General features: G+C 44.9%; 1 protein-coding gene across 1 annotated transcript; it reads right to left on the bottom strand.

The window, feature by feature from the left end:
- Positions 1-475: 475 nt before the first annotated feature.
- emilin3b (elastin microfibril interfacer 3b) lies at positions 476-27040 on the bottom strand. The gene is made up of 6 exons (XM_072696771.1): positions 26982-27040; positions 24456-24925; positions 8715-8837; positions 6860-7185; positions 5232-5767; positions 476-4002 (listed from the first exon to the last, which is right to left on the bottom strand). Exons 2-6 carry the CDS (start codon positions 24620-24622, stop codon positions 2704-2706), a joined length of 2451 nt encoding a protein of 816 aa, XP_072552872.1. The 5' UTR covers positions 24623-24925; positions 26982-27040; the 3' UTR covers positions 476-2703.

Consider the following 27040-nt stretch of genomic DNA (forward strand, 5'->3'; position numbering starts at 1 on the left):
ACCTCTTGAGACTTTAAGGTGCTTTTGAGGAAGAAAAATGTTCCACAAGGGACCTTAAGAGGTTCCTCCATGGTTTTAAATGGAACCTCCTTAAGTTCCTCAAGGATCTTAATCTTGAGGAACAACGTAGAGCAGAAATTTGAGTAATCAAATCCAGTGAAGCGTCTAACGGGGAATCTGATGTACAAAAACCTTATCAGACTTGTTCCACAGGTGAAACTGCCCACTCCAGATGCTACTCCTTGAAATTCCTGTAGGTGTGTTTGGTCAGGTGAGAGAACACAACCGGTGAGAAGTGAGACGTAGAGCCAGCTCCTAGATCAGACCTAAGAAACGAGTAAACCAGTTTCCTAAAGTTATCTGTCTGTTAGACTTTGTGCTGACCTCTGGTGGTTAACGTCAGAATTGTCCACAAACAGTCCGACTTGAGAGTGATCAACCAAGCGTCATTCTTCTCCAAATCCATTTTTAATCATGAAATATTATAATCTCTTAAAAAACAATCACAATGTAAATACGGAGACGTACATGATAGTTCTCTTACCAACACTTTCACACAGCAACGTTTACAAAATATGTTTAGCACCATTTACGTAGAGCAGTGGTCTCCAACCCCAGCCCTGGAGGACCACCGTTTACTCCCTCCTGGGTCAGGTCTGCAGGGAGCAGGGAAAGCACTAAAGTGACTCAAATCTGATTTTTTACCTTAATGTGACGCAGGTCTGATTTTTCAGGGCTGAGTGGACAAGGTCAAATCCGATCTTTTCAGAGATCTTTTCTTGTCACTATGGTCAAGTTCAGACTGCAGGCAAATCAGATTTGTTTCTGAAATCAGATCAGGTGAGATGACTGCCCACACTGTTGTTCACAAGCGATCAGATCGGATTTGCGTGTCCGAACATCACAAGCCTATCTGTGAGGGTTGCTGTGGTAACGACATAGGAGTCAGTAACCAACCTGTGGTGCTGGTCGTTGTTTGTTGAGTTGCGAGTGACGAAAAGGACACTTAAAGGACACTGAAATCCGATGTCAGTGACCAGAGCGTCCAGACATATCTGTACAAATCTGATCATAATGGCATTTCAAACCTCCTCCAGACTGCAGGCAAATCAGATTTGTTTCTCAAGTCAGATCTGGTGAGATGACTGTCCACACTGTTATTGACTAGTGATCAGATCGGATTTGTGTGTCCGAACATCACAAGCCTATCTGCGTGGGTTGTTGTGGTCCTTATAGGAAGGTCTGTTCACTCTGTGCCCATCTTTGCAACGCGACGGGGCAGTCTCACAAGACCAGCCTCCTAAGTCTATGAATGGGGAGTGACCAAAATATTGGAAACGGAAGGTCAAAGTCCATATTTTAAATCTCTGCTGAAATCAGACAAAAACCTCATGAGGGGGACTTTCCCCACTAGCACGTAACCAAGAACCGTAACCTCTATTTGTTGAAGGGCGGGACTTTATCCGTAAACAGATATTCCAACCAGTGGCCGATCCCCTCAGCTGAAGCAGGAGGGATAGAGGTCATTCAGGATTGAAGTCGTTGTCTATCCTGTTGTGAGTGACGGAATGGACGCTCGAAATGTGGTTTGGATCCGATTTGCAAAAATCAGATTTCATGTGTTTTTTGGCCGTCCAGACTGTCAACAATCAATCTGGATACAATGTAGACAGGCCAAAGATCGGATTTGGGCTGGCAGTCTGAATATAGCCTTTCATATGTGGTCAGATTGGATACATATCCGATTTGTGGGCATACAACATGAATGTCCAGATCAGATCGGTCAGATTTTATGAGTTCATGATTTTAGTAGATTTCATTCTTTTTGCCTGTACTCATGCACAGTTCACTGACAGTTATGTTCACATTACAGACAGATACAGGTTGTAATTGTGAACTGTCAAGATAGCCGAATCCGATCTGAGCAAAGCATCGGAATTGATTAATGAGGCTTGTAATTTCAACCAATTCAGAAAGCCTCCATGACCAGAGTTGGGGACCACTGATGTAGACACACAGTAACTTAAAATAGAGATGAACGAGAGAAAGGTGAGATGGTTCAGGAGTGGAGGGCTTTCGCCATTGGACACCCGTAGCAGCTTATAGATCAGACATTATTTGCGTTGTTGTGTTTCATCCGTGATTTTGTAAATCACTAGATCCAGTGTTTCTCAGGCTCGGTCCTGGAGTACCGTGGCACGGCACTGACGGTTTGTGTTTTCCTGGTGGAAGACTGTGGGTACTGCTGGCCCAGTAATACCTAGAACTTGAGGGACTGCGCAAGAAAGCATCACTCATAATGTTTGAGATTAGACCGGCAGTTTTTTGGCCAGATGTGGAGCTCTTACTAATTGAATAGTATCATAATCTTTTATAATTGATCTTTCTACAATCGAAGCAATTGAATCACCACCTCCAGATCATTGCTTCAATGCATTTTTCCACCCCCAGTACTCAAGGACAAAGGCTGGGAAAAGCTGGCCTGAACCGTACAGTATACAACACCAAGCTTTTCTTCATATAAGTTAACAACATCAGTTAGAATCAATATAAAATGTAAAAAATACAGAACAAGATCAAAGAGAACTGAAGAAAACAATGCCCTGTTGAAGAAGGAAGAAGAAGGAAGGACAATCAAATCAGAATAGAAATATTGCCAATTTGTACAACCTCGGGCCTTGAAGCGTCTCTGTAGCCGGGTGGCTACTGGTCACCCCGATGGGAATCGGGGTCCATCCTGTTTACACACTCTTGGAGTCCAACCTTAAGCTGGGACAGCTGTTGGCCGTGACTGGCCAGGGTGCTGTTGACCTGGGCCAGGTATAAGTCCGAGTGGCTCTCCAGCTCGCTTCGGATCCTCTCCAGTTCATTGGCCAACTCACTCAGACTTCCACACTGACCTTCTACCTGGCTCACCCGGCTCTGGACACCCATAACCTCTTGCTGGACGCCCAGTGCCGTGCTGCGGCATCCCTGCATCTCTCCAGCCAGCCGTCGCCTCAGGCTCTGGAGCTCGGCCTTCATCTGGATCAGCCGGCGCTCCCCGGCCCCTAGCAGGTTCGACTGCCGACCCACTAGCTCAGTTATTCCTTGCACCTGCGAGGCCAGTCGATGCTCGCGTTCCTGCCAGGAGGAGTTGGCCTGCCCCACTTCCCGGGCAAAAAAGTGGACGGAATCCCGAAGTCCCTTCAAGGTGCGATTCACTGAGTTTACATTGATCTTGAGGAGCGTGATCTCACCTTGCAGGGAACCCTCTTGGTCCTCCTGGGCAAGCTGAGTCAGGAGACCCTGCAGTGTCCCATTGAGGTGCTCCAGCATGTCCGAATGAGCGTCCAACCGGCTGGAAATCTTCTTCTCCACCTCTTTGCACTCCTCAATTTCCGTCTGAATGAGGGCCACCTCTGGGCTGGGCGCAGGAGAGCAGGCAGACGTGCAGAGAAGCTCAAGGTCCGTCAACTGCTTCTGCAAGCCATCCAGGTCAGCCTCCACTCGCCTCCGGACGTTGTCGATTTCTGTCTCCAGAGCTGGAACCACCTGACCCTCCAGTAGAGCCGGAGCTGTGGCATTGCTCAGCTCCTCCACTGCCACAAACAGACGCTCCTCAAGGTTTTTCAGCTTGTCGTCGAGAAGGGCTTTAAATCCGTCAAGGGATCCTGGCCCAGATCCATCGATCCCTCCCTCGCCCCGCTCAGTGGTATTGAGCCGGCCCTCCACGTCCAGCAGGCGGGCATCCAGCAGGGTCTCCATGTGATGCGTCTGCTCGCTCAGTGTCACCTGCAGCTGCCTCTGAGACTCCGTCAGGCCTTTGACCGACTCCTCCAGCAGCAGCACACGCTGGGTCAGGCTGTTGACCTGGCCACAGCAGCTCTCGGTCAGTGTAAGACCCTGGATCTGAGTCTGCAGCTCGCCCAACTCCTTTCTTAGCCCTGTTTCACGGCCGTCCAATGATTGCTGTAGCTGCTCCTGCCCATTGATGTGCTCCTTCTGGCACTGCTGCTGTACCTGTGAGTGGGAGACAGAGGAGGGCACATGATTATTGCTACAAAAATAAGCAACATTTATTCTTAAAAATATCCATCCATTCATCTGCTTATCTGCCTTATCTTCCTGGTCAGGGTCACGTGGGTCTGGCCTACCAGGAATTCCCTCTGGACAGGATACCGATCCATTGCAGGGCTCTAATAAACTCTAATAAACAACATTAACTAATATTTGACATTGTTGTCTAGTTCTTGCGGCCCTGCTTTGACTATAGTCAAGCAGATACTGGGGGGGGGGGGGTCTGTTTTTAGACTTTTTAAAGGTTAGGCTAGACAAAGACCTTAATGCAGAATGGCTTATCACACACTAAGGTGCATTACTCAGTAACTACAGGGGCTTCTGTACAAACTGGTGGGGCAATTCTCTGGTATTAGGAGTTTGTAATAACACTTTCGGCTGGCGGGACGTTTTTTAGGTGTCTTTAGGGGTTAAACTGCCTACAGAAACAATGAGCATGTATTCATTTTGCTATGACAGTTTAAAAAAGGCTGATAAAGTCCGTTTATAGGCTTCCTCACTTCCTCATTCACTACCACACCTTCTCCGTTCATCTTGCCAGTCAACATGCTTGGCATGTTGTGAGTTTTGCCTGAACAAAGCTAAGACCAGGCCCACAAAACAAGGTGCAGTCGACTGTCCAACACATACAGCACATGCTTGAAATGTGGGTTCTGTGGGTTTTGCTATGAATGTACTTCTGTCTTGTCCTAAATATTTATTACACTGTATTTTTGATTATGCACGGCTTGTATAATCTCTTAGGAAAGCCAATACTGATAGTAGAATAGGATGCTCTAGAATGGGGCACTCTGGAGCAGACTGCAAGGTCACCATGACCAGTCCCAAAGGTCAGCTAGAGGGGTATAAAGCCTTCAGGCAGTGAAACTATTTCTCTGGAGTGACGGACCTCCAATCAAAGAGTTGGAGTGGCAGAAGTAATCATGCAACAACAGTAACTCTGATGCTTGTTGTGGCTGAATGCAGTCAAGTCCTCACAGCAATGATCCAACATGTAGTGTAAAAAGTCCTTCACAGACGAGCTGAGGCTGTTACTGCAGCAAAGATGGGCAAACTCCCTACCAATACTTTTCATTTTAGAAAATACACTAGAAAACCAGGTGTCTGCAAACTTTTGGACACATCTGATCAATCCATCTGTTCCCAAAATGAGAGTTCTGCCATTACGTTACCTGCCCAATCCGCTCATCACAGTGGTTCTCCAGGCCAGACAGCCTTCTCTCAAAGCCGTCCAGGATCTCAGCCCTCACGCCAGCCAGTCTGGCATCCAAAAGCTCCTCCAGCAGAGCCTGGGTCCCTCCGGTAAGGACAGGCCTCCCTGCGTCTGCCTCCATCAGCCTCTTCAGCTGTCCATCGTGGCCCATCACCATGCCGTGGATTTCGTCCAGCATGTTGCTCTTGGCCCGTAGCTCGTCCTTGACCTCTGTGACCCTGCCCACCAGTTCGCCCAGCACAGGGAAGCCTTCGCTGCCGTCCAGGGATTCAGGTGCTCCTTCAGGGATGACGCCGAAGCCCACAGTGGAGTCGGGTCGGCGGGGGGCGCCCAGCAGGGTGGTGAGCATCTTGGTGGTGTCCTCACGGAGAGAGACACGAAGGCGTTCCTCCAGGCCTGCTACCAAACCGTTCAGAGTGTCTAGGCCTTGAGAGAGCCTCCTGAGGTCCTCCTCCATGCGGTCCAGACGCTCGCCAGAGATTCCTGTCTTTGGACCTGGACCATGAGACACAGAGAGACCATATGGGTGAAAGAATGTGAAAGAAAGGCCACAATGATTAGTTGACACATCTTTGATACATGAGGAATGCTCTGGTCATTCCACCAGATCGCAGTACACTACTGGACACAACAGGGGGCAGTACAGAGCTATTCCATTGTTTTGTTCACTATAAAGAAGAGCAACAGACAGAACCTTCAATGATGGTGGTGCAGTAATGGAGCAATGTGGGATAAAACCACCAAAGGCATAATGGTTCAGCTGGCTGATTCATTTAATGAGTCAATTGATTCTTTTACCCTAATGAATCACACTAACTGCTTATTACTGCTAATATGAGCGAGGGAATATGAATGAAATATTGAAAAAGGCCTCAGTGACTACTTGACACATTATTTGGCACATGCTCTGTCATAAAACTCATCCTTCCAAGAGATTGCAATACACTACTGTACACAACAGGGGTCAGTACAGAGCTATTCCATTGTTTTGTTCACTATAAAGAAGAGCAACAGACAGAACTTTCAATGATGGTGGTGCAGTAATGGAGCAATGTGGGATAAAACCACCGAAGACATAATGATTCAGCTGTCTGATTCATTAAATAAGTCAATTGATTCTTTTACCTTAATGAATCACTCTTACTCAAAGTTAATCTGAATGAAATATTGAAAAAAGGCCTCAGTGACCACTTGACACATTATTCGGCACATGCTTTGTCATAAACCTCATCTTTCCAATAGATTGCAATACACAACTGGAAGCACGGGGGCAGTACAGGGCTATTATATATAACTTTAAAGGATGCAAAAAAAAAACAGAAATTGGAATAATGGAGGTGCAGTGATGGAGCAATATGAGATAAAGCCACAGACGCCATAATAGCTCAATTGACTGATTCACTGAACCAGAGTCAATTGATTAATTGACCTGAATGAACCACTCTAACCACTAATAGCAGTATAAAACCTCCTGCTTAATGAACACAGTTTGTTAATGCAGAATTACGTGTTCAGTATTCAGCAGACCAAATGTGTTGAGTGTTGATGAGTTGATGCATATGAACAGCCTCAGTCTACTCAGTTTACCGTATCCTGTTTTTGGACCTCCAGCAGGCAGATGTTCACTTGGGATGGGCCTGTTGTCAGGGAAAGGCAATGGTTTGCCTGGTTCCAGCCCCGACCCAGGGATGAGTGTGTGATCTGGAGGAAATCTGGGCTGACCGTGGGGATAGCCCTTGAACGGAGGCCTGGGGCCTTGAACAGAGCCCTTAAATGGGGGCATCATGCCATCTGGGACAGCTGCAGACCCATCAAGGCAGTTCTCTCCAGAGTGGCCTGGGCAGCAGCGCCATTCCAGCTCTGTCACCGTCTTGTAGCCGAGCTTGTACTTAGGTTTGAAGAAGGTCCGATACCTGTAAAGAATGATAAGTACTCAAATCTTAAAGAAGCAAAGGTGTCAAAAGTCTTCACACTCATTTCTCAGGTAGAAGTGAGTGGAGATACGAGGGTTTAAAAGACTTCTATAGAAGCTGAAGTACCAACTGAAGCTTTTTACTCCAGTAAAAGTGTAAAAGTACTGGTTTCAGAACCACTTCAAGTAGAAAAGTAAAAGTAATGGAAGGAAAACAAAGGCTGAAAACTTAGGCCACGCCACAGGGGTCTATAGTGCACCCCCCCTCCCCCAAAAACCCATTTCTCTAAAAGTCATAATGAGGAGAATGATCTATTAAAATGTTGATGTTAAAAATGTTGGGCTGCACTAGGCTCCTGTTTCAGCTGCAGATCTGCCCATTGAAAATGAAGCATTTCAGTAATATCAGCTCTATTAAAGGAGCGTCTCTGTGCTCTACTGAGCATTAACATGAGCTTCATGGAGGAAAATATGAGGAGTCGTTGTCTAGAAGTTCTGTAAAGCTGCAGAAAGTCAGACTTCAGAGGCGTGTGATCAATAAGCTTTATTGGAGTGTAAATGTGGGGCTCAGTCGGGACGTTTCACTGCAGCTCTCTTGAGTCTCTGCCACGGACACAGTCTTCATACTAGACTACAGACGTCTGCTGTGAGCTCGCTGGAGAGTGACGGGACGTGTGCAGGTGTGATGGATCGCTTATAAACCAATAGGGAGTCAGAATGGAGTCTGTTTATACTTCTCATCCAATCAGGATCAGACTCTCACTTTCCAGATGGAGAGATTTATCTGGAGAGGGTTTTTATTGATGACGAGCCGGAATGAAAACAAAGGGAAATGAAATAGGAGGAACGAGGCTGTATTTAAAATGTAAGGAGGAGAAAGTTCAGATAATTGGGGGAAAATGTGAGAAGTAGAAGTAAAAAGTCTGAAAAATAAATAATTACTGCAGTAAAGTTTAGAGAACTAAATTACTATTAAAAAGATAAAAGCATTCAGCCATGTTTCCAAACATCTACACTATCTTCATTATCACTGAATGAATTTATGATTGATATTTTGATCCCTTTGATCTCTATCCATATGATCCCTAATGTTGATATCATTTATATCCTCTTAATTCCATTTAGAGTGGCAGCAACTCACAAGCTCCACAAGCTCTGCTCATAAATTTCTATTTAATCTGCTAAAAATCAGAGATGGGATTGAGTGGATGAGTGGGATTAGGAGATTATAGAAGAGTGATGCTTGGTGTGGTTCCAGATTCTGCACTTCTAGACCATATATTTCTCTAAGAAGCCTCTTAAGTCCTTTACTCATTACAGTCCTGTATGGGCTCTGTGAAATTCCGAATTAGACCACTAGGGGGCACCACTAGGACGCAATCTGAGCAACAAACACAGTTCCACATTATCCCTACAACAACATACGTCTTGCGACTCCAGAGTGCACCAATTTTTGGACATGTGGAAATAGTATTGATATACAGATGGTAGTACTGTATCATCTGGAAGCCTGTGCAGTGACATACTTACATTAGAACTGGACACTTCTGTCCCCAGATGCACTTGGTGGTGTACTCCGCCTTGACGTAGGGGGCCACTCCGTCCTGCACGGTGCAGGTGATGTTCTTCTGGACAATGTAGGCACAGTAGTTTCTGAGAGAAAGAGCGAGAGAGCAATGACTCACTGATAAAAGCATTTACAATGGAAGTTTTTCGTCTTGGGGAAGCAAAGTGCAGTTTGTGAGGTGGGCTTCAGGCCAATACGACAAACCTATATACAGTGCTGTGAAAAGGTGGAGGAGTTTTAGCCCACACCTCCTTGCAGAACTGCTTCTGCTCAGTGATTCTAATAGGGGTTAGGATGTGACTTTGGCTCCCTAAGGTTTAAATGTCTTATCTTTAACCAGTGTTAGGTAAGTTACTTACTTGCATCCTTTGGATCATTGTCTTGTTGCATGACCCAACTGAGCTTCAGTTCCTGGACTGTTAACCTGACATTCTCACCTAAAATGCATAAAGTTCATGCTTGATGGTCTACAAATGTCCCTGAGCTGAAGGAGATCTGTGAGGAGGAATGGGCCAGAATTCCTCCACAGAATTATAAATAATAGAAGTTCCTGTAGTAAAAGAAACCCGTGGAGGCAGCAGGCTGTAAGATGGTTAATGTTGATAGTGTTTAAATTGCTAAATGTGAAATGTAAGCTTTTCTAAAGTAAAAACAAAATAGAAACTGTTAAATATCTAGAGATTCTTGCAACATACTCGTACTCGAGAGCCAGAACTCAGAGTTAAATAAGGAATAAAAGAACAAAAGAGAAAAAAGACAACGGAGAATTAAAGACAAAGAGAACAGTCAATAACAGGATGTCCGTCTCCAGCCAACAAGCAGGACTAGAGGGACCAGACCTCACGGTCAGTGCTAAATGAGAAGCATCAAGCTACACAGCTGTCCCTCTCTCTCTCTCTCTCTCTTACACACTCAAACACAAAGGCGTTTGAAACTCGATCGGCCATCACAGAGCGTCCAGCACTGCTTCATCTCTCCGTCTCCCACCCTTCTAATAACAGATTAATTCATCAGCTTAAAGATGTGAAGCGCAGCTATAGCAACTGTTAAATGTTAGCTGGCCTCGGACCAGGCTGGACCGAGTGTTTCATGGCCTGCTACAGGTCCACAGCTGTCCCATGCAAGGCAATCGTCCAGCCAGGGCAGCAGAAAGAGACATCTCCCAAAGTCTCAAGCAAAGTTGTAGATCGTATGAAGACAGTGTTTTGAGACGATTACTCCAACAAAAGCAGGATAGACTCGTTTTAATATCCTCGACTTCAGAATAAACAATGAGAATGAGCTGGTGTCCCAATACTTTTGTCCACCAAACATGTCTTGGCTGAGTGACTTCAATTGGGGCCAGAATCAGATTGTAATAGCTAGACGACTGTGTTAGAACATCTCCAGAACATCAGGTGGGATTCCTGGCATGCGATGGTCCTGGGGACAGGGTCATGGGTGCCCGAGGCTCATTGATGCTCATGAAGGCCCCAACTCACATCTTACAGGACATAGAGGATCTGCTGCCAACGTCAGTGCCTCTATGGGTCAGAGGTGTTTTGGTGGTGGATGTGAAGCTAATGGGCGTCTCGGCTGCAGTGCAAACCATCACTTTTCCAGTTTGCTGTAGAACATCTGAGAGGTCTATGGCTCTGCAATGGATGGATCGTCTCATGGAGAAGCATTGGCCAATGAGTTTCAGCATCAGATCAGAGAACCTCTCCTCATGATGTAAACACTCTTTACGGCCTGTTGTGTGTAAGCAGCCGACGCCACTGTGTGAAGCCTGCTGAGGCAGTAAAAGCCACTGACAGCTGAATGGGGAAGCCGACAGCCAGCTTGGGCTGGAGTGCACACATCTGGAGAGAGCTTATGACCTTCAGACACACAGAGTGACAGATCCAGATGTGGAGACTGTCGCTACAGCCCAAACACATATACTGAGCCCCCCTCCTTCTCCTTTAGTGATGCCTGCCAATGTCATTTGAGTTGCCAGCGATATTCTATCCAGGCAGGTGTCTGTAGCCCACTGATGAGAAGTGCAGGAGAGAGAGAGACAGAGAGAGAGAGAGAGAGAGAGTCTGCATGGATGCTTTAAAGGAATAGTTCTCTGAATAGACTCTGTGCTCTCGTCCATACTCTTCAGTGACAGGAACCACTCGGGTCAGTGGTCTCTTACCCTGCTTGTGAAGCTACCTCAAGCTTTGGGTCCGCCACAGGACCTGGAGATTTGGAGATATTCCAAAAAACTAGATCCACTCCAAAGCTTCAACCTGTTGCTGAACCGAACTGAACATATGCATGCCTCGGGATGCAGATTCGGGACGGTAAGAAAAATGCCTTGAGGTGCCATCGGCAGCCGGGGCCAGAGAGAGCGCAACTGGCCTTGCTCTTTCTAGGGTGGGTTGATGGCGCTCTCCCCCACATCACACTAGTGCAGTGCTGGCCGTCACTGCTAGCATCTGCTAGCCGGTGTGTCAGAGCCGGTTATACGGCGCTTCCCATCCAGGTTGGTTGCGTTGTGATGTCGCATCGGCGATATTTCGATAAAGAGGCGTGGCTGGCGGAGGGGGCGTGTGTTTGTCTTGCGCTCACTAGTGTTGGGGACCTTGCATGTGATGGGAGGAGGGAATACGTACGGGTTGGTGGGTTATTGTGATCTAAATTGGTAAGAAAACGGGTAAAAATCTGCCCCCCCAAAAGGTGAGGTAGTGGGTGGGAAGATGGAGTTAGCATGGTCTGTACAGACTGTAAAGAGAGTTGGAGGTGAGGAGCACAGTTCATGATGGAGGCTACCCTACGTACGAGGCAGGTGTATGTTGGCTCCTCATGCAAATGTCCGTTGCGCCTTCAATGGTGCTCAGTCTTCATGCTCAGTCTTCATTGGCTATTGAGGGGACCCATTCAGATTGAGGTGCTGACCAGTACACGCCACTAGATTACACACTCGGGCCAAAAAAATCATATGTTTGATGTTCTCTGAGTGGTCAGAGGAGGCTTCTGCCGCTGATACACTTCTCGATTTTCTCTCCAACTGTGGGATCTGACTGACGAAAAGTCTGCAGACTGGAGCCAACCAGCCAGACTGAGAATCAGGGCTCCCCCCGTCTGATCCAACTAATTACCACCTTCAGAAGTGCTCGATTTGCTTGAATGGGGCCTTAAATTTGGATTGGAGGAAGGTTGCACCTCAGGAGGATGGCTGGAGACCACTGACATTCTACTTCAGGTCAGGTCCTGTGCTTCTATTCCCCCATCAAAAGTGGTCACCACCAGCAGATCTCTAATGAAGGTCTGTCTCAGACACTGGCACCCATTCCCAGTCACCTTGGCCTCTCAGTAGCCGGCCTCGCGAAACGCCAGCAGGCCTGACAGACAGCCTCACACACTGCCAGGATTTTATGGGCGACGAGAGACACATATATAACGTGCTGGAGATGTTGTTTGGAGGACAAGAAGACGTGAGAAGAACATTTGAGGTACAGACCCACTGCGAAGACCACACAAGGCCATGGCTAGGTTCTCAGGAAATCCCTCAGTGAGCGAGTGCGCTGGGTGGTAATGGTGACGGTGATGTTTCTCAGCTGTTCTTCACTAATTCTTAGAAGCTCACTTCTGCAAGTGTGAGGTGGTTTTGGCTGTGGGGTAAAGGGTAATGCTTTAAGACCGAAGAGCGGGTGGTAAAGGACGAGGTGAAGCCCGAGATGCTAACCCTCGTAAAAATTGAGGGCGAAGAAAGCCCAGCCTTCATCAACACACACCTCACAGCCTCCCAAAGAACATCTAACCTCCTCTGGCTTGACTCTCAGCCTGGAGAAGTCTGCTTCCACTGTAAATATTTGAAGGATCAGGTTTCGGTCACCAAATCCCTTCTGGCTTTCCCTGGAGGGAAGGAGAATTCCTTTCAGTTTTTGTCAGGATGCCCTCACCTCCCTTTCCCTCACCTCCACCAAAACAGCCTTTTCTTCAGCCTTCTATATCCACCTCTGTCACCTCGCTTCTAGAGCTGCACAGTACATTGCTGGTTGATGGATACTGCAATTGTTTGCCTTTGCAGTTTTGATACTGCAGAACGGAGCAGCAAACAAAATGTGCAGTGAGCTTCTCACACCTTCTCCATAACTTTCTGTGAGTGTTTTAGATGAATCAGTTCATTCAGATGATCCAAACCCCACATTAATGTTTTTTACATCAAATCACAATCCCCCCACATCCCACACACAGCTGAATATGAACATCTGAGTTGGTGTTTCTGCACTTTCTCACTGTCTCATTGTCTCACTGTGGCTTCACAGCTCCACAGATTTCTCAAAAAGTCCATCCATCCTTTCATTTAGGTGTTCATCCATCCGTATTTCTATTAGGCAGTCCATTATTCCACTAATCAATCCATCCATTATTAAATCCATTTACCTACCCAGCCCATCCATTATATCATCCATCCATCCATCAAATAGTCCATCCATTCATCAATCCATCAATGCTACCATCTATTCCTCAATTATTCCCCCATTCAATTCATCATTATATCCACCTGTCAAATGATCTATCTATCCATCCATCATCCCTATCATTCATTTATCTATCCATCATTCCACCATTTCTATTGATTACTTTCTCCATACTTTTATCCATACTTTCATTCATCCAACTATTATTTGCCCATTCAATCAGTCATTCTATCCACTATCCCACCCATCCATCTATTAGTCCATCATTCCATTATCAAATCGTTCATCACTATATTATTCTATCCATCATCCTATTCATTATTCTATCCATCCATCCACCCCTCAAACAGTCTATTATTCCAGTCATCGATTCATCAATTATTCCCCCATTCAAATAATCAGTATATACATTCATCATTCATTTCAATATCTAGCCATCATTCCGCCATTCCATTTATTACTCTATCCAAACTTCCTTTCATCCAACTACTACTCCCTCATTTCATTTCTCATTACAACCACTATCCCACCCAGTCCATAATTCCATTGATCAAATCATCCATCACTATATCATTCCATCCATCAATCTATCTATCAATCACTCCACTATTCCATCCATCATCCTATCCATCCATCCACCCATCAAACAGTCCATTATTCCATTGATTCATCCATCCTACCATCTATTCCTCAATTATTTCCCCATTAAATTCATCAGTATATACATCCATCATTCCTTTCAATATCTAGCCATCATTCAGCCATTTATCACTCTATCCATACTTCCTTTCATCCAACTACTACTCCCCCATTTCATTTCTCATTACAACCACTATCCCACCCAGTCCATCATTCCATTGATCAAATCATCCATCACTATATCATTCCATCCATCAATCTATCTATCCATCACTCCACTATTCCATCCATCCACCCCTCAAACAGTCCATTATTCCAGTCATCGATTCATCCATCCTACCATCTATTCATTAGTCATTCCCCCATTAAATTCATCAGTATATCCATCTGACAAATGGTTCATCTATCCATCCATCATTCCTTTCAATATCTAGTCGTCATTCCACCATTTCCATTTTTTACTCTATCTATACTTCCATTCATCCAAACCATTTCATTTCATTCCATCCACTATCCCACCCATCCATCCATTAGTCCATCATTCCCTTGATCAAATCATCCATCACTCCACTATTCCATCCACCATCCTATCCATTATTCTATCCATCCATCCACCCCTTAAACAGTCCATTATTCCACTCATCGATTCGCCCATCTTACCATCTATTCATCAATTATTCCCCCATTAAATTCATCATTGTATCCATCTGTCAAATTATCCATCCATCCATCCATCCATCAGCCCATCATTCTGTTCATCAATTCATCTTTACATTATTTAATCAGTTTATTCATCCATCCATCCACCCATTATATCATCACCCATCTATCATTCTATCACCACTCCAATCATTCAATCCATCCATCCATTCTGTCCATCATTTAGGTCAACATAGTGAACGCCAGTCTTTACATAAGTCTAATAAACCGTAGTACTTCAGTCACTGTATGGTATTTCGTCTGTATCGTGCAGCTCTCTCTCCGCCGAGCAATGCTAACATCTGATCCTGCCACCTGTTCCAGCTGTGATGTGATCAGAGTCAGATTTACACCAGCACATTGAAACAGACCCCCTTGTAGCCCTTTATCTGAGCCAGGATTGTCTTTGGGTCTTAATGGGGCCTACATCTAAATGGTCGACAATTTCGACATGCCTACCCGGTCAGCATGGGATAAGGGTTAAAGTTAACAGAGAGCTGTGATTGATAGTCACTCTGCCTCGCTCTATCTCACTTTCCATTTCTCTCTCTATCAAACACACAAGCGTGACCACTCTTTCATCAAGCAGCGAGTTCGGGTCTGGGCCAAGCCATCAGGCGAGCTTTACAGAGGTTAGTCAGTAGGAGTTTAAATATAGAGGCTGAGGGACAGGAGCCAAGAGTGAGCGGCTTTTTCAGGCCTATAAGACGAGGCAAAGGGAGAGAAAGCTTCTACTTAATGCATAAATCTGAAGTTACGGCTCCGGCCTGCCACTGCAGGTATGCATGATATTCGAGGGGAACGGGTTTGAAATCTGCTCTGTAAAAGAGCTTTTCACATTCAGAGACATCCCACTATCACCATTTTTTTACATCTTCTCAAGATAAACGTGTCAGAAAGTCATGAATGAAGTTTCTAATAGAATGCACTAGTATTGGACAAAAGTATTGGGACACCTGCTCAATCTCATTGTTTCTTCTGAAATAAAGACTAAAATAGTTGATCCTGCTTTTCTTGGAGTAACTGTCTCTGCTGTTCAGGAAAGAAGGCTTTCTACTAGATTTTGAGGCACTGCTATGAGTATTTGATTGCATTCAGCAACAAGAGCGTTAGTGAGCTCAGGATGTTGGATGCTCACCACCCCACTTCATCCTCAATTCATTATATTGGATGGAGAACCACCATCATTCCAGAGAACACATTTCTCCACAGCTTGATGCTGGGGGGCTTTATACCCCTCTAGCCCACGCCTGGCATTCATCATGTTTACCTGCTCCAGAGGGTCCTATTCTATTGGCAGTACTTCTCTACAGGGACTAGACAAGTAGGTGTGCATTTGCATATCAGTGTCAGCAACAGGTGAAACTTATAAAAGCTGAATGCATTTATTACGAGGAGTGTCCACAAACATTTGGACATATAGTGTAGATATATGAAACAGTGATACTGTGACATTTATACAAATTTAGATATTAATACATATTAAAATATTTATACTGAATAAATCTCAAAAATCTAATTTAGTCTGTGGCTCCGCCCCCTTTATTTCCATCTGCAGCTTAGAACTCCCCCTATCACACTTTAGGCGAGGCCTTCCTATTCTCAGACTCATGGCCATGGAGGGTTGTGGTGCTGATGAAATTTGATGGGACTCTTGAATCTCCTAAATCTCTTGACCAGTAGGCAGTTAGACAGTCGCTCCACTCTAGAGCTGTGAAGCCGTGTAGATATCTACAGAGTCTGAGAATGAGGGGAAGATAAATTCAGCTGTGATTGTTTGTAGTGTCATTTCACAGCTCTAGACCGGCCCTACGGCCTAACTGCTGCTCTTCATCAACTGTGAGGTGGTCATCAGTTCAAATCCCAGCAAGAGCTCAGCTCTCCATTGTCTAAAGACACCCAGTCTGGGGACGTCATGCTAGAGGGAATTGTAACCTGCAGATGGAAGTGAACCGTAAACAAACTGAGGGGGAGGAGCCACAGGCTAAACATCTCACAGTATTTAATCAGCTGCAGCTGCAGCTCATTTACTGATGTTTATGAGTTGAGGCTGATTGAACTGAGACACAGAAGTTAAAAATGTGAGTTAGGAGAAGTTACTTCTGACTGAAGTAAATTGAGTTAACTCAACAAAGCTCTGTAATCAGTTACTGCATCATATTAAAATGGCCTGACTTTCATATTTGTTGGTGGAACGTGCTCTTTTACACCATGAACTGGACCCTGGGTCTCCGCTAATGCTCAGCCACACGTGTTTGGGTTCTCAAGCACATTAGCCTGACTATTGAGCCTGCATTCCTGCAAGCCTAGCCACATGCTAAACAGCAGGCCCTGCTCAATAGGGCAAAGGAAGTGGCTAAACCCCTGTTTACTTAAAGTTTTAACTTGCTCAAGAAGGGCTGGCACAGCCATTCAGTGCCTTCATCCTCACACACACTAACGCTCCGTGCCTTCTAATCGACTTTAGTCAGGAAAATCCCTCCTTTTTTACCAGCACCATTCAGGACCTATAAATCAGCATTCTGCTAACTCTCAAGATTAGCAGGCATGGGAAAAGAAATGATAGGCGATGTTATAAAACATGGAGCAGGTCTGCAGAGACAGTCCCAGCAACGTTAAATCATAGTTAACTCAATTAGGGAGCTTGTTAGCTGTTTTTTTCGGCGTCACTCAAGCCAGGCCAAAAGCGCTGAACCCCGGGCTGGGCTAATTCTTATTAGCGCAGATTCACATGACGTTCCACTGCTACAATGCTGCTTCGGCTTGTTGTTCTCACAGCTGTCAGGGTCACCAGAGGCTGCTAGCGCTAATGCCATGTTTTTGGGAATGCTTAATCTTCCTCTGGGAGTTGACTGATGGATGGTGGCTTTGGAGCAGTGGGTCTCCAGTGAACTTGGGCCTCGTAAGAGTCTGTCTGCAGTCCCTTAGGTCATGACCTTCTGCAGCCTGTGACCTTTTTAACAGCAGGCTGATGGCCCACACACTTACATAAGCCTTCCTGTGAGAGAGCTGGAAAATATGATAGCTTAGCAAATCATCCAGATTCAATCTAGTTATCATTATGAGGCTGTTTAGGATATTAAGATTGTTTGATTAATTTCTTTATAGTTTTAATTCGTTAAGTCTCTATGATACATAAAAACCCCAACATCTCCAAAATGTTCACTTTACAGGAGGAGGAAAAATCCTTCTTAACTTTCAATGGTAGTAAATATATATTTTTTTATTTCTATTGGTCCATTTATCATGAAATTTAAATAAAATGTCTTTAAATATAATCTATAAAATGTTATAATTCATAGACATGTAATTTAATTGATTAATTTCTATACATTTTTATACTTAGTTTTAATTCGTTTAGTCTCTATAATACATAAAACCCCCCAACATCTCCAAAATGTTCACTTTACAGGAAGAGGAAAATCCTTCTTAACTTTCAATGAAAGAAAATATTTTTTGAAGCATTTCTATTGGTCCATTTATTATGAAATTTAAACAAAATAGCTTGAAATGTCTTTAAATATTGTCTAGAAAATGTTATAATTCATAGACATGTAATTTCATTGATTAATTTCTATACATTTTAATTTGTTTAGTCTCTATGATACATAAAAACACCCCAACATCTCCAAAATGTTCACTTTACAGGAGGAGGAAAAATCCTTTTTAACTTTCAATGGAAGGATTTTTTTTTTGAAGCATTTCTATTGATCCATTTATCATGAAAATTACATAAAATGTCTTTAAATATAATCTATAAAATGTTACCATTCATAGACATGTAATTTAATTTATTATTTTCTATACATTTTTATACTTATTTTTAATTCGTTTAGTCTATATGATACATAAACCCCCCAACATCTCCAAAATGTTCACTTTACTTTCAATGTAAGAAAATATATATTTTTTATTTCTATTGGTTCATTTATCATGAAATGTCATTATATACATTTCATTACACATCATCATCTATAAAATGTTATAATTAATAGAAATGTAATTTTCCTGTGAGGAAAAAGTCTGCACCCCCCCACACACACATTTATGACTCCTTCAAACATGTAGAATTAGACTCAGGTGCAGAACATCAGCTGCAGATGATCAGAACATGGTTGGAGAGGATTATTCTGGAGGAGTCTGTCTTACTTATTTAAACATCAGATGTTTAGTCTGGTCTGCTCTGGACTGTTGTTGAAGTGAGGGGTGAAGAAGATCACCATGAGGCCTTCAAAAAGATGGTCGTAGATGCAGATGAGTCTGGGAAGGGATTTAAAAGATCTCAGCAATCACTGATTGCCTCGCAATTTTCAGGACTTAAAGGATCTGCTGCTAACATCTTGGTGCCAGATACCACAGGCCACCTTCAGAGGTCTTCAGAGGTGGAGGCCGTGATGGGTCAGAGCTGTTTTGGTGGCACAAAGGGAACGAATGTACGGTCAGTGGTAAATTATCGAACTCACCGCTAGATCATTAGATCTTTAGGCTCTTACTTGAGCGCACTGCGTGACTGAAAGCGGTGTTCGGAAAGCAGCTGTCTTTGAGAGGAATTCTGAAGTGGCGGGAAAGAAGTGTTATGAAATAATGAATGAACGTTTGATGCAGTAGGAAGAGGCTCTTTGTTCAACCATCTGAGCTGTGAAACACTGGAATAAACACTCTGTTACTCCAGATGCACAAGACCTCCGTTTGCACAGCTGCCGCATGCCGATCTACGGGATTCTGTCATTAGCGAAGGACGCTCGGCCAAAACAGCGCACTTCCTCTTGTCATCAGAAAGCTGATCCCCCTGATTTGCTTTGACATCTGAGACGTGTTGGATGAGCAGTTACAGTAAGGGGAGCTGGCAGGCCACGTGCTTCTTCACAGCTTTAAAAAAACCTCTACGTGAAGAGCGCTGGTGGACTATTGCAACAACAGGCCGTCTGCTGGGTGGCCTACTGATTACATTTAGATGCCAGGTGTAAAAATGGCTTCTCTTCAGCTGGTGCAACCATGCTCAGCCCAATAACTGTTTTCACGGCCAAGTGGGGCAAGCCTGACGAACGCTGGCCTTGTTTAGAGTCCGTATACAATCAACAAACCATCTACACAATGTTTTCCCTGTCTTTGAAGAGCGATCTACCTATGCAAAAGCCATCCATGCATTTAAATGCTTCTTTGAGGTGTCACGGTTCTGCTGTATATATAATCATCACTTCTAAATGATATGAAACACCATGGACAAAAGTATTGGGACGCCTGCTCATTCTTTGTTTCCTTTGAAAGCAAGGAGGTTATCCTTCTTCTGTTGGAGAAACTGTCTCAGAAGAAGGCTTTCTACTAGATTTTGAAAGAGGACTGCTGTGAGGATGTGATTGCATTCAGCATCCTGACAAGGTCAGGATGTTGGATGATGACCATCACCTCACCTCATTATCCCTAACTCCCTAACTCATCTCGAAAGTACTGGATGGAGCTCCACCAACATCCATCATTCCAGAGCTCAATGCTGGGGCGGGGGGCTTTATACCCCTCTAGCCCACGCCTGGCATTAGGCAGCATGCTGCCAATAAGCTCATGTTCATTTTTCTGCTCCAGAGAGTCCTATTCTATTGGCAGTAGTGGGTGAATCATGGTAGGTCAGTTGGTGAATTGCACTTGGAGAATCCCAGCAAGTCTGACTGCATAGTTATATGTGTAGTACTTTAATGACATTGGACAAGGTCCAATATGTTGACCCCGCCTCCAATCCGACTGTAAATCTCAAACAGATAACCCTGCCTTCTACAGATGATAAAGTGTCCTGCAGACTCGAGCCGTCAGCCGTTTTTGAAAAAGGGTTCAGGCTTGGAAACCCGCCCCAAAAATCTACTGTTGATCCCACTGTTGACTGGCAGGCCTCCCGTCCGCTGAGGAATGGATGCTTACAGCTGGTTAGGAAAGTCACATCTGCCTGCTGTCCATTCGCTAATAGTGGAAAGTCTTGTCTGGGGAAGACAGACGAAGTACTGTCAGATACTGACTCCACCACAAACACAGTGCAGTTACCCAAGGACCTTATCAATATGAATGTTCAGCAGTGCCGATTTCGAGGGAGTTAAAGTCTTACATGATATCATGGTTGTTATAAAGTCCATATAGAACCATTGCCTTTACTAAAGAACTCTTGAAGACCCCCTGGTGTGTAGGGTTTGATTGACCACACTGGGAAAACAACCTTTCGATGACGTATTCATATTGAAGCCAGATAGGCAATGTTACTGCTACTGAGGTCACTCTCAAAATTCACCAAACAAGAGGTTTTAAAGAGCCTCCCACCTTCAGGACTCATCATTTACATTGAAGGCATTTAGCAGAAGCTCTTCTCCAGAGCTACTTACAAAAGTGCTTTGTTATTTACCCAAGAAAAACCTCAGCTAGTTTAAATAGACAAAAAATTCAAAGATCCTCTAATCTTAGACTCTATTAAACACAAGTCAATATGGAGACCATAGTACTCTTCTCTTCGCCTGAGTACTCTCAGAAGAGGAGGGTCTTCAGTCTGGGTTTGAGGACAGTGAGCGTTGGACTCTGCTGTTCGGACACCCAGGGGAAGTTCGTTCCACCACTTCGGTGCAGGACAGTAAAAAGTCTGGACGCTCGTCTTTGTGGATCTTAAAGGATGGCGGGTCGAGCCGAGCCGTACTTGAAGCTGGAAGGGCTCTTGGTGCAGATTGGCTTTTGACCATCTCCATCGCCAAGTACGGAGGGGCTTGGGCTTGGCTTTGTAGGTTTTTTTACTTTTTGGTATAATGTCAATCTGGCATCTTTTTTTTTTACATTGGATCATAATTTAGTGATGAAGGAACCAATAGGAAATCTGCAAAATGACTGAATTAAAAATTAGGAATTTTTCCTCTTCTGTAAAGTTGTCATTTTTGAGATCCAAGGTTTTTGTATGGGAGCTACCTGGCAGTTGTTTTTTTGTTTTTTTTATATTGTGACCCAATTTCCAGATTAAATTTTTGCCATTTTGAGAGAGCGGGAGAGAGAGATAGAGAAATAATAAAGTGCTGGTCGGGTGAGGAATGTGTGCCCATAGGGCGGGCGGCATGCCGCAAGGTCGGGGGCCAAGGGCTGAGGGTTAACACTGAAGCAGCAGGTGAGCTGGAGAACTGTCCAGAGGAATACAGCTCTGAGAGCAAGCCATGCACACGAGGAGAGGGGGAGCTTTCTTTGCCAGAAGCAATATGCAGCTGTACTGTACCTCTGATACATGCCACTGAACCTATTCTGGTACTATATAGAACCCTTTGTGCTTAGACTGCAATATTACATGCATTAGAACCTATTCTGGTACTATTTAGAACCCTTTTGCTTAGATGCCATTGTTATAAGCCGCACAAGCTTTTATGTTACTGTGTAGATCCTGTTTTGCTTACAGTGTATTGTAACATGTTTTGGAACCTTTTACGGAACAATATAGAACCTTTTTAGCTTAGAGTGCATTGTTACGATCATTAGAACATCTTCTGATAGAGAACCCTTTTTGCTACAGGTCATAGAATCTTTTCTGCTACTATGCAGAATCTGTTCTGCTTAGAGTGCATTGCTAGAACAATTTAGAGTGCATTGTAAGATGTCATAGAACCAACTCTGGTACTATATAGAACCATTGGGCTAAGAGTATGTTGTTACATGCCATAGAACCAACTATGGTACTATATAGAACCTTTTGTTCTTAAGGTGCCTTAAAGGTAAAGGTACACATATAAATGTGTCCTCCGCATTTAACCCATCTGTGGTACTGAACACACACACACACACTAGTGCACTAGGGGCAGTGAGTACCCACACACCCAGAGCGGTGGGCAGCCAACTCCAGCACCCGGGGAGCAGAGAGGGTAAAGGGCCTTGCTCAAGGGCCCAACAGTGGCAGCTTGCCAAGCCCGGGAGTCGAATCCACAACCCTGTTATCGATAGCCCGGTGCTGTAACCACTGAGCCATCACTGCCTTATTACATGCCATAGAACGAACTATGGTACTATATAGAACCATTTGGCTAAGAGTGCAGTGTTACATGGTAATGGACCTAGTCTGGTGCGATACAGAACTCACATGTTGTAGAACCAACTCTGGTACTATATAGAACCCTTTGTTCTTAAAGTGCCTTATTACATGCCATAGAACCAACTCTGGTACTATATAGAACCATTTGTTCTTAAAGTGCCTTATTACATGCCATAGAACCAACAATGGTACTATATAGAACCATTTGGCTGTGAGTGCACTGTAATTAATGGACCTAGTTTGGTACTATGTAGAACCCTTTTTACAGTGTATTTTTACATGTCATAGAATGTAGTCTGGTACTCTATAGAACCTTTTTTAGAGTGCAATGTTAGATGTCAGAAGCCTCTTCTAGTACTATACAGAACCCTCTACCCTATAGAACCCTTCTCAGAGTGCATTGCTCTCTGTCATAGAACCTGTTAATTATGAATATGATTATAAATATTAACCTGGTAATATGTAGAACTATTTAAGCTTAGACTGTAATGTTACATGCGTTAGAACCTATTCTGGTACTATACAGAACCCTGTTTGTATAGAATGAATTGCTACATGTCATATAACCTTTTTTGTTCTATGCTTGGTTCTAGATTATCACACCTCAGAAAAACCAGGAGGAGTCTTGTGATGTCATATCGCAGCCCTATGACCCGGCCCTACATCACTGACGACGGCTCCCACAGCAAACCCTCTGAACTCGGCTGAAATCTCTGTGCACGAACAAAGCCCTCCACGGGTTAACACAATATCAACTAATTGCCCGGACGACTCCGGCACGATGGGAACCTTTCTGAGGACCGCCGAGAGAGAACGCGAGAGCGAGAGAGAGGACAGAAAGAAGCAGAACACAAAACCAACAGTGCAGCAGCTCAGCAGTGATATCAGAGGAGCAGAGTTTGCAGAGTCAGCATCAGAGGCCGAATAGTGAACGTTCCACCTTAAGATTGCGACGGCTGCCTGTGTGCAGAGAGCCCTCTGTCACTGCAGCTCACGCATGACTGCAGCCATTTAGGGATTATCCTAAATAACCGGCGTGGTTTGCAGCGTAAACTCCTGCGTGTGTTTGGTTTAGATCTTCTAAACTCGACCAAAGTGAGCTTAGATACAAAAGCCCACTGATGCAGGACACTGAGCATGAGTCAGTAGGGTTCTGCGTAGAACCAAAAGGTTCTGACTGTTCTTGTGAGCCAATAAATCCATTTTTAGTTCGATACAGGACTTGTACATGTCATAGAACCTAGTCTGGTACAACATAGAACATTTTAGAGTGCATTGTTAGAAGTCATCTCTTTTGGTACTATATAGAACCATTTGTTCTTAAAGTGCATTGTTACATATCATAGAACCTAGTTTGCTACTGGATAGATTGTTACATGTTGTAGAACCGAGTATGGTACTATGTAGAACCCCTTTTGTTTACAGTGTATTTTTACATGTCATAGAACCTAGTCTTGTACTACGTAGAACACTTTTTAAAGAGCACTGTTAGATGTCAGAAACCTTCTCTAGTAATATATAGAACCTTTTCTGTTATGTGTGCCTTGTTACATGACATAGATCCCATTGCTATACTGTATAGAATCATTTTTCAGTGCTTTATTACATGTTATATAACCTACTCTGGTACTATATAGAACCATTTCTGCTTACAGTGGTGCTTAGATCCAAACCCAGCTGGTGCAGGATGAATTATAGCACACACACTCACACACACACTCACATGTATTCCTGCCTTTCTGGGGTTTTTCTGGGCACGTCTGCCTGTCTGTGAAGCTTCTACTAACCACATCTTTTGCACCAACAACTTTTTAGGAATGATCTTGGGAGCATTTGGACCCCACAAAGCAGTAAATACAGCACCACACACACACACACACGCTGACCGTTTGGCTACTCACTTGTGACGACCCATGGGCTTCCCAGGGCTGTAGTGTGGGTTTGCTCCAGCCTTGAACAGGTTGTATCTGTAGGGGTTTCCATAGAAGGTTCCTTTGGCGTCCACTAAAGCCAGCACGAGACCCAGCAGAAGGGGCAGCAGAGCCACCGAGCAACACGTGAGCTTCATCTTTCAACTGGCCGGGCGAGGGCAGGCCAAGCGCAGAGAGGCAGAGGAGAGAGAGAGAGGGGCGAGTGAAAGAGAGAGAGAGAGAGAGTGGAGTGGAGTGCTTGGTTCTGCTGTTAAGTCCGGATTGTGGATTCCTCCCTCAGTTTCTGGAGGAGAACGACTCCGCTCCAAACATCTGCTGCACCGGCACCATCCTGCCAACATCCAGCAACTGCAGACTGAGCTTCAGCAGGAGGGAGAGAGAGAGAAGTGAGAGAGAGAGAGAGAGAGAGAGAGAGAGAGAGAGAGAGAGAGGGGCACTGACTTGGGAGAGCAAAGTAGATAAAGAAAGAGAGAGTAGAAAGAGCGAAGAAGAGAGAGAGAGCAGAGGAGAAAGTGAGAGAGAGATATGGATAGAGCAAGAGATCAAAAGTGAGAGAGAGAGAGGGGGAGTGGAAGAGCAAAGGAGAGAAAGTTTGAGAAAGAGTAAGAGATAGAGAGAGCGAGCAAGCGAGAGAGAGAGAGATAGAGAGAGAGAGAGAGATAGAGAGAGCGAGCGAGCGAGAGAGAGAGAGATAGAGAGAGAGATAGAGAGAGAGAGAGAGATAGAGAGAGAGAGATAGAGAGAGAGAGAGAGAGAGAGAGAGAGAGAGAGTAAATTAGCACATATACTGAACTTTTAAAACCAGGATCAACAACCACAAATACCTGAACTGATCAACACTATTGATCAGATCAGAGATCAATCACACAGTCATCAATAATCAGAGCTTAGAGCAGAAATCTGAGTTTAACTGAAACTGCAGTGGAGAAGATTCACAGAGCCGGACGAGCCGGATAGAGAGAGAGAGGGAGTGAGGGAGTGATAGAGAGTAGAGGTAGAGGAGAGATAGAGAAGAGATAGAGGAGAGGTAGAGAAGAGATAGAGGAGAGGTAGAGAAGAGATAGAGGAGAGGTAGAGGAGAGACAGAGGAGAGGTAGAGGAGAGATAGAGGAGAGGTAGAGGAGAGACAGAGGAGAGGTAGAGGAGAGATAGAGGAGAGGTAGAGGAGAGACAGAGGAGAGGTAGAGGAGAGGTAGAGGAGAGGTAGAGAAAAGATAGAGGAGTGGTAGAGGAGAGGTAGAGGAGAGACAGAGGAGAGGTAGAGAAGAGATAGAGGAGAGGTAGAGAAGAGATAGAGGAGAGGTAGAGGAGAGACAGAGGAGAGGTAGAGGAGAGGTAGAGGAGAGGTAGAGAAAAGATAGAGGAGTGGTAGAGGAGAGACAGAGGAGAGGTAGAGAAGAGATAGAGGAGAGGTAGAGAAGAGATAGAGGAGAGGTAGAGGAGAGACAGAGGAGAGGTAGAGGAGAGGTAGAGGAGAGGTAGAGAAAAGATAGAGGAGTGGTAGAGGAGAGACAGAGGAGAGGTAGAGAAGAGATAGAGGAGAGGTAGAGGAGAGGTAGAGGAGAGACAGAGGAGAGGTAGAGAAGAGATAGAGGAGAGGTAGAGGAGAGATAGAGGAGAGACAGAGGAGAGATAGAGGAGAGGTAGAGGAGAGGTAGAGAAGAGATAGAGGAGAGGTAGAGGAGAGACAGAGGAGAGGTAGAGGAGAGACAGAGGAGAGATAGAGGAGAGGTAGAGGAGAGACAGAAGAGAGGTAGAGGAGAGGTAGAGGAGAGGTAGAGGAGAGACAGAGGAGAGATAGAGGAGAGGTAGAGGAGAGACAGAGGAGAGGTAGAGGAGAGGTAGAGGAGAGATAGAGGAGAGGTAGAGGAGAGACAGAGGAGAGGTAGAGGAGAGATAGAGGAGAGGTAGAGGAGAGATGGAGGAGAGATAGAGGAGAGGTAGAGGAGAGGCAGAGAAGAGATAGAGGAGAGGTAAAGGAGAGATGGATGAGAGATGGAGGAGAGGCAGAGAAGAGATAGAGGAGAGACAGACGAGAGGCAGAGGAGAAATGGAAGAGAGATAGAGGAGAGATGGAGGAGAGATCGAGGAGAGGCAGAGGAGAGGTAGAGGAGAGACAGAGGAGAGATAGAGGAGAGGCAGAGGAGAGGCAGAGGAGAGATAGAGGAGAGACAGAGGAGAGCCAGAGGAGAGGCAGAGGAGAGACAGAGGAGAAATAGAGGAGAGGCAGAGGAGAGACAGAGGAGAAATAGAGGAGAGATAGAGGAGAGGCAGAGGAGAGATAGAGGAGAAATAGAGGAGAGGCAGAGGAGAGGCAGAGGAGAGATAGAGGAGAAATAGAGGAGAGGCAGAGGAGAGACAGAGGAGAAATAGAGGAGAGATAGAGGAGAGGCAGAGGAGAGATAGAGGAGAAATAGAGGAGAGGCAGAGGAGAGGCAGAGGAGAGATAGAGGAGAAATAGAGGAGAGGCAGAGGAGTGAGGGAGCAGGTACATACAGTGGAGCAGCAGTGTGATGTCTCTCTCTCACGCGGTCAGCAGCAGCAGTGTGTGTGTG

The sequence above is a fragment of the Salminus brasiliensis genome, chromosome 14 (assembly GCF_030463535.1).
Source record: "Salminus brasiliensis chromosome 14, fSalBra1.hap2, whole genome shotgun sequence".
NCBI lineage: Eukaryota > Metazoa > Chordata > Actinopteri > Characiformes > Bryconidae > Salminus > Salminus brasiliensis.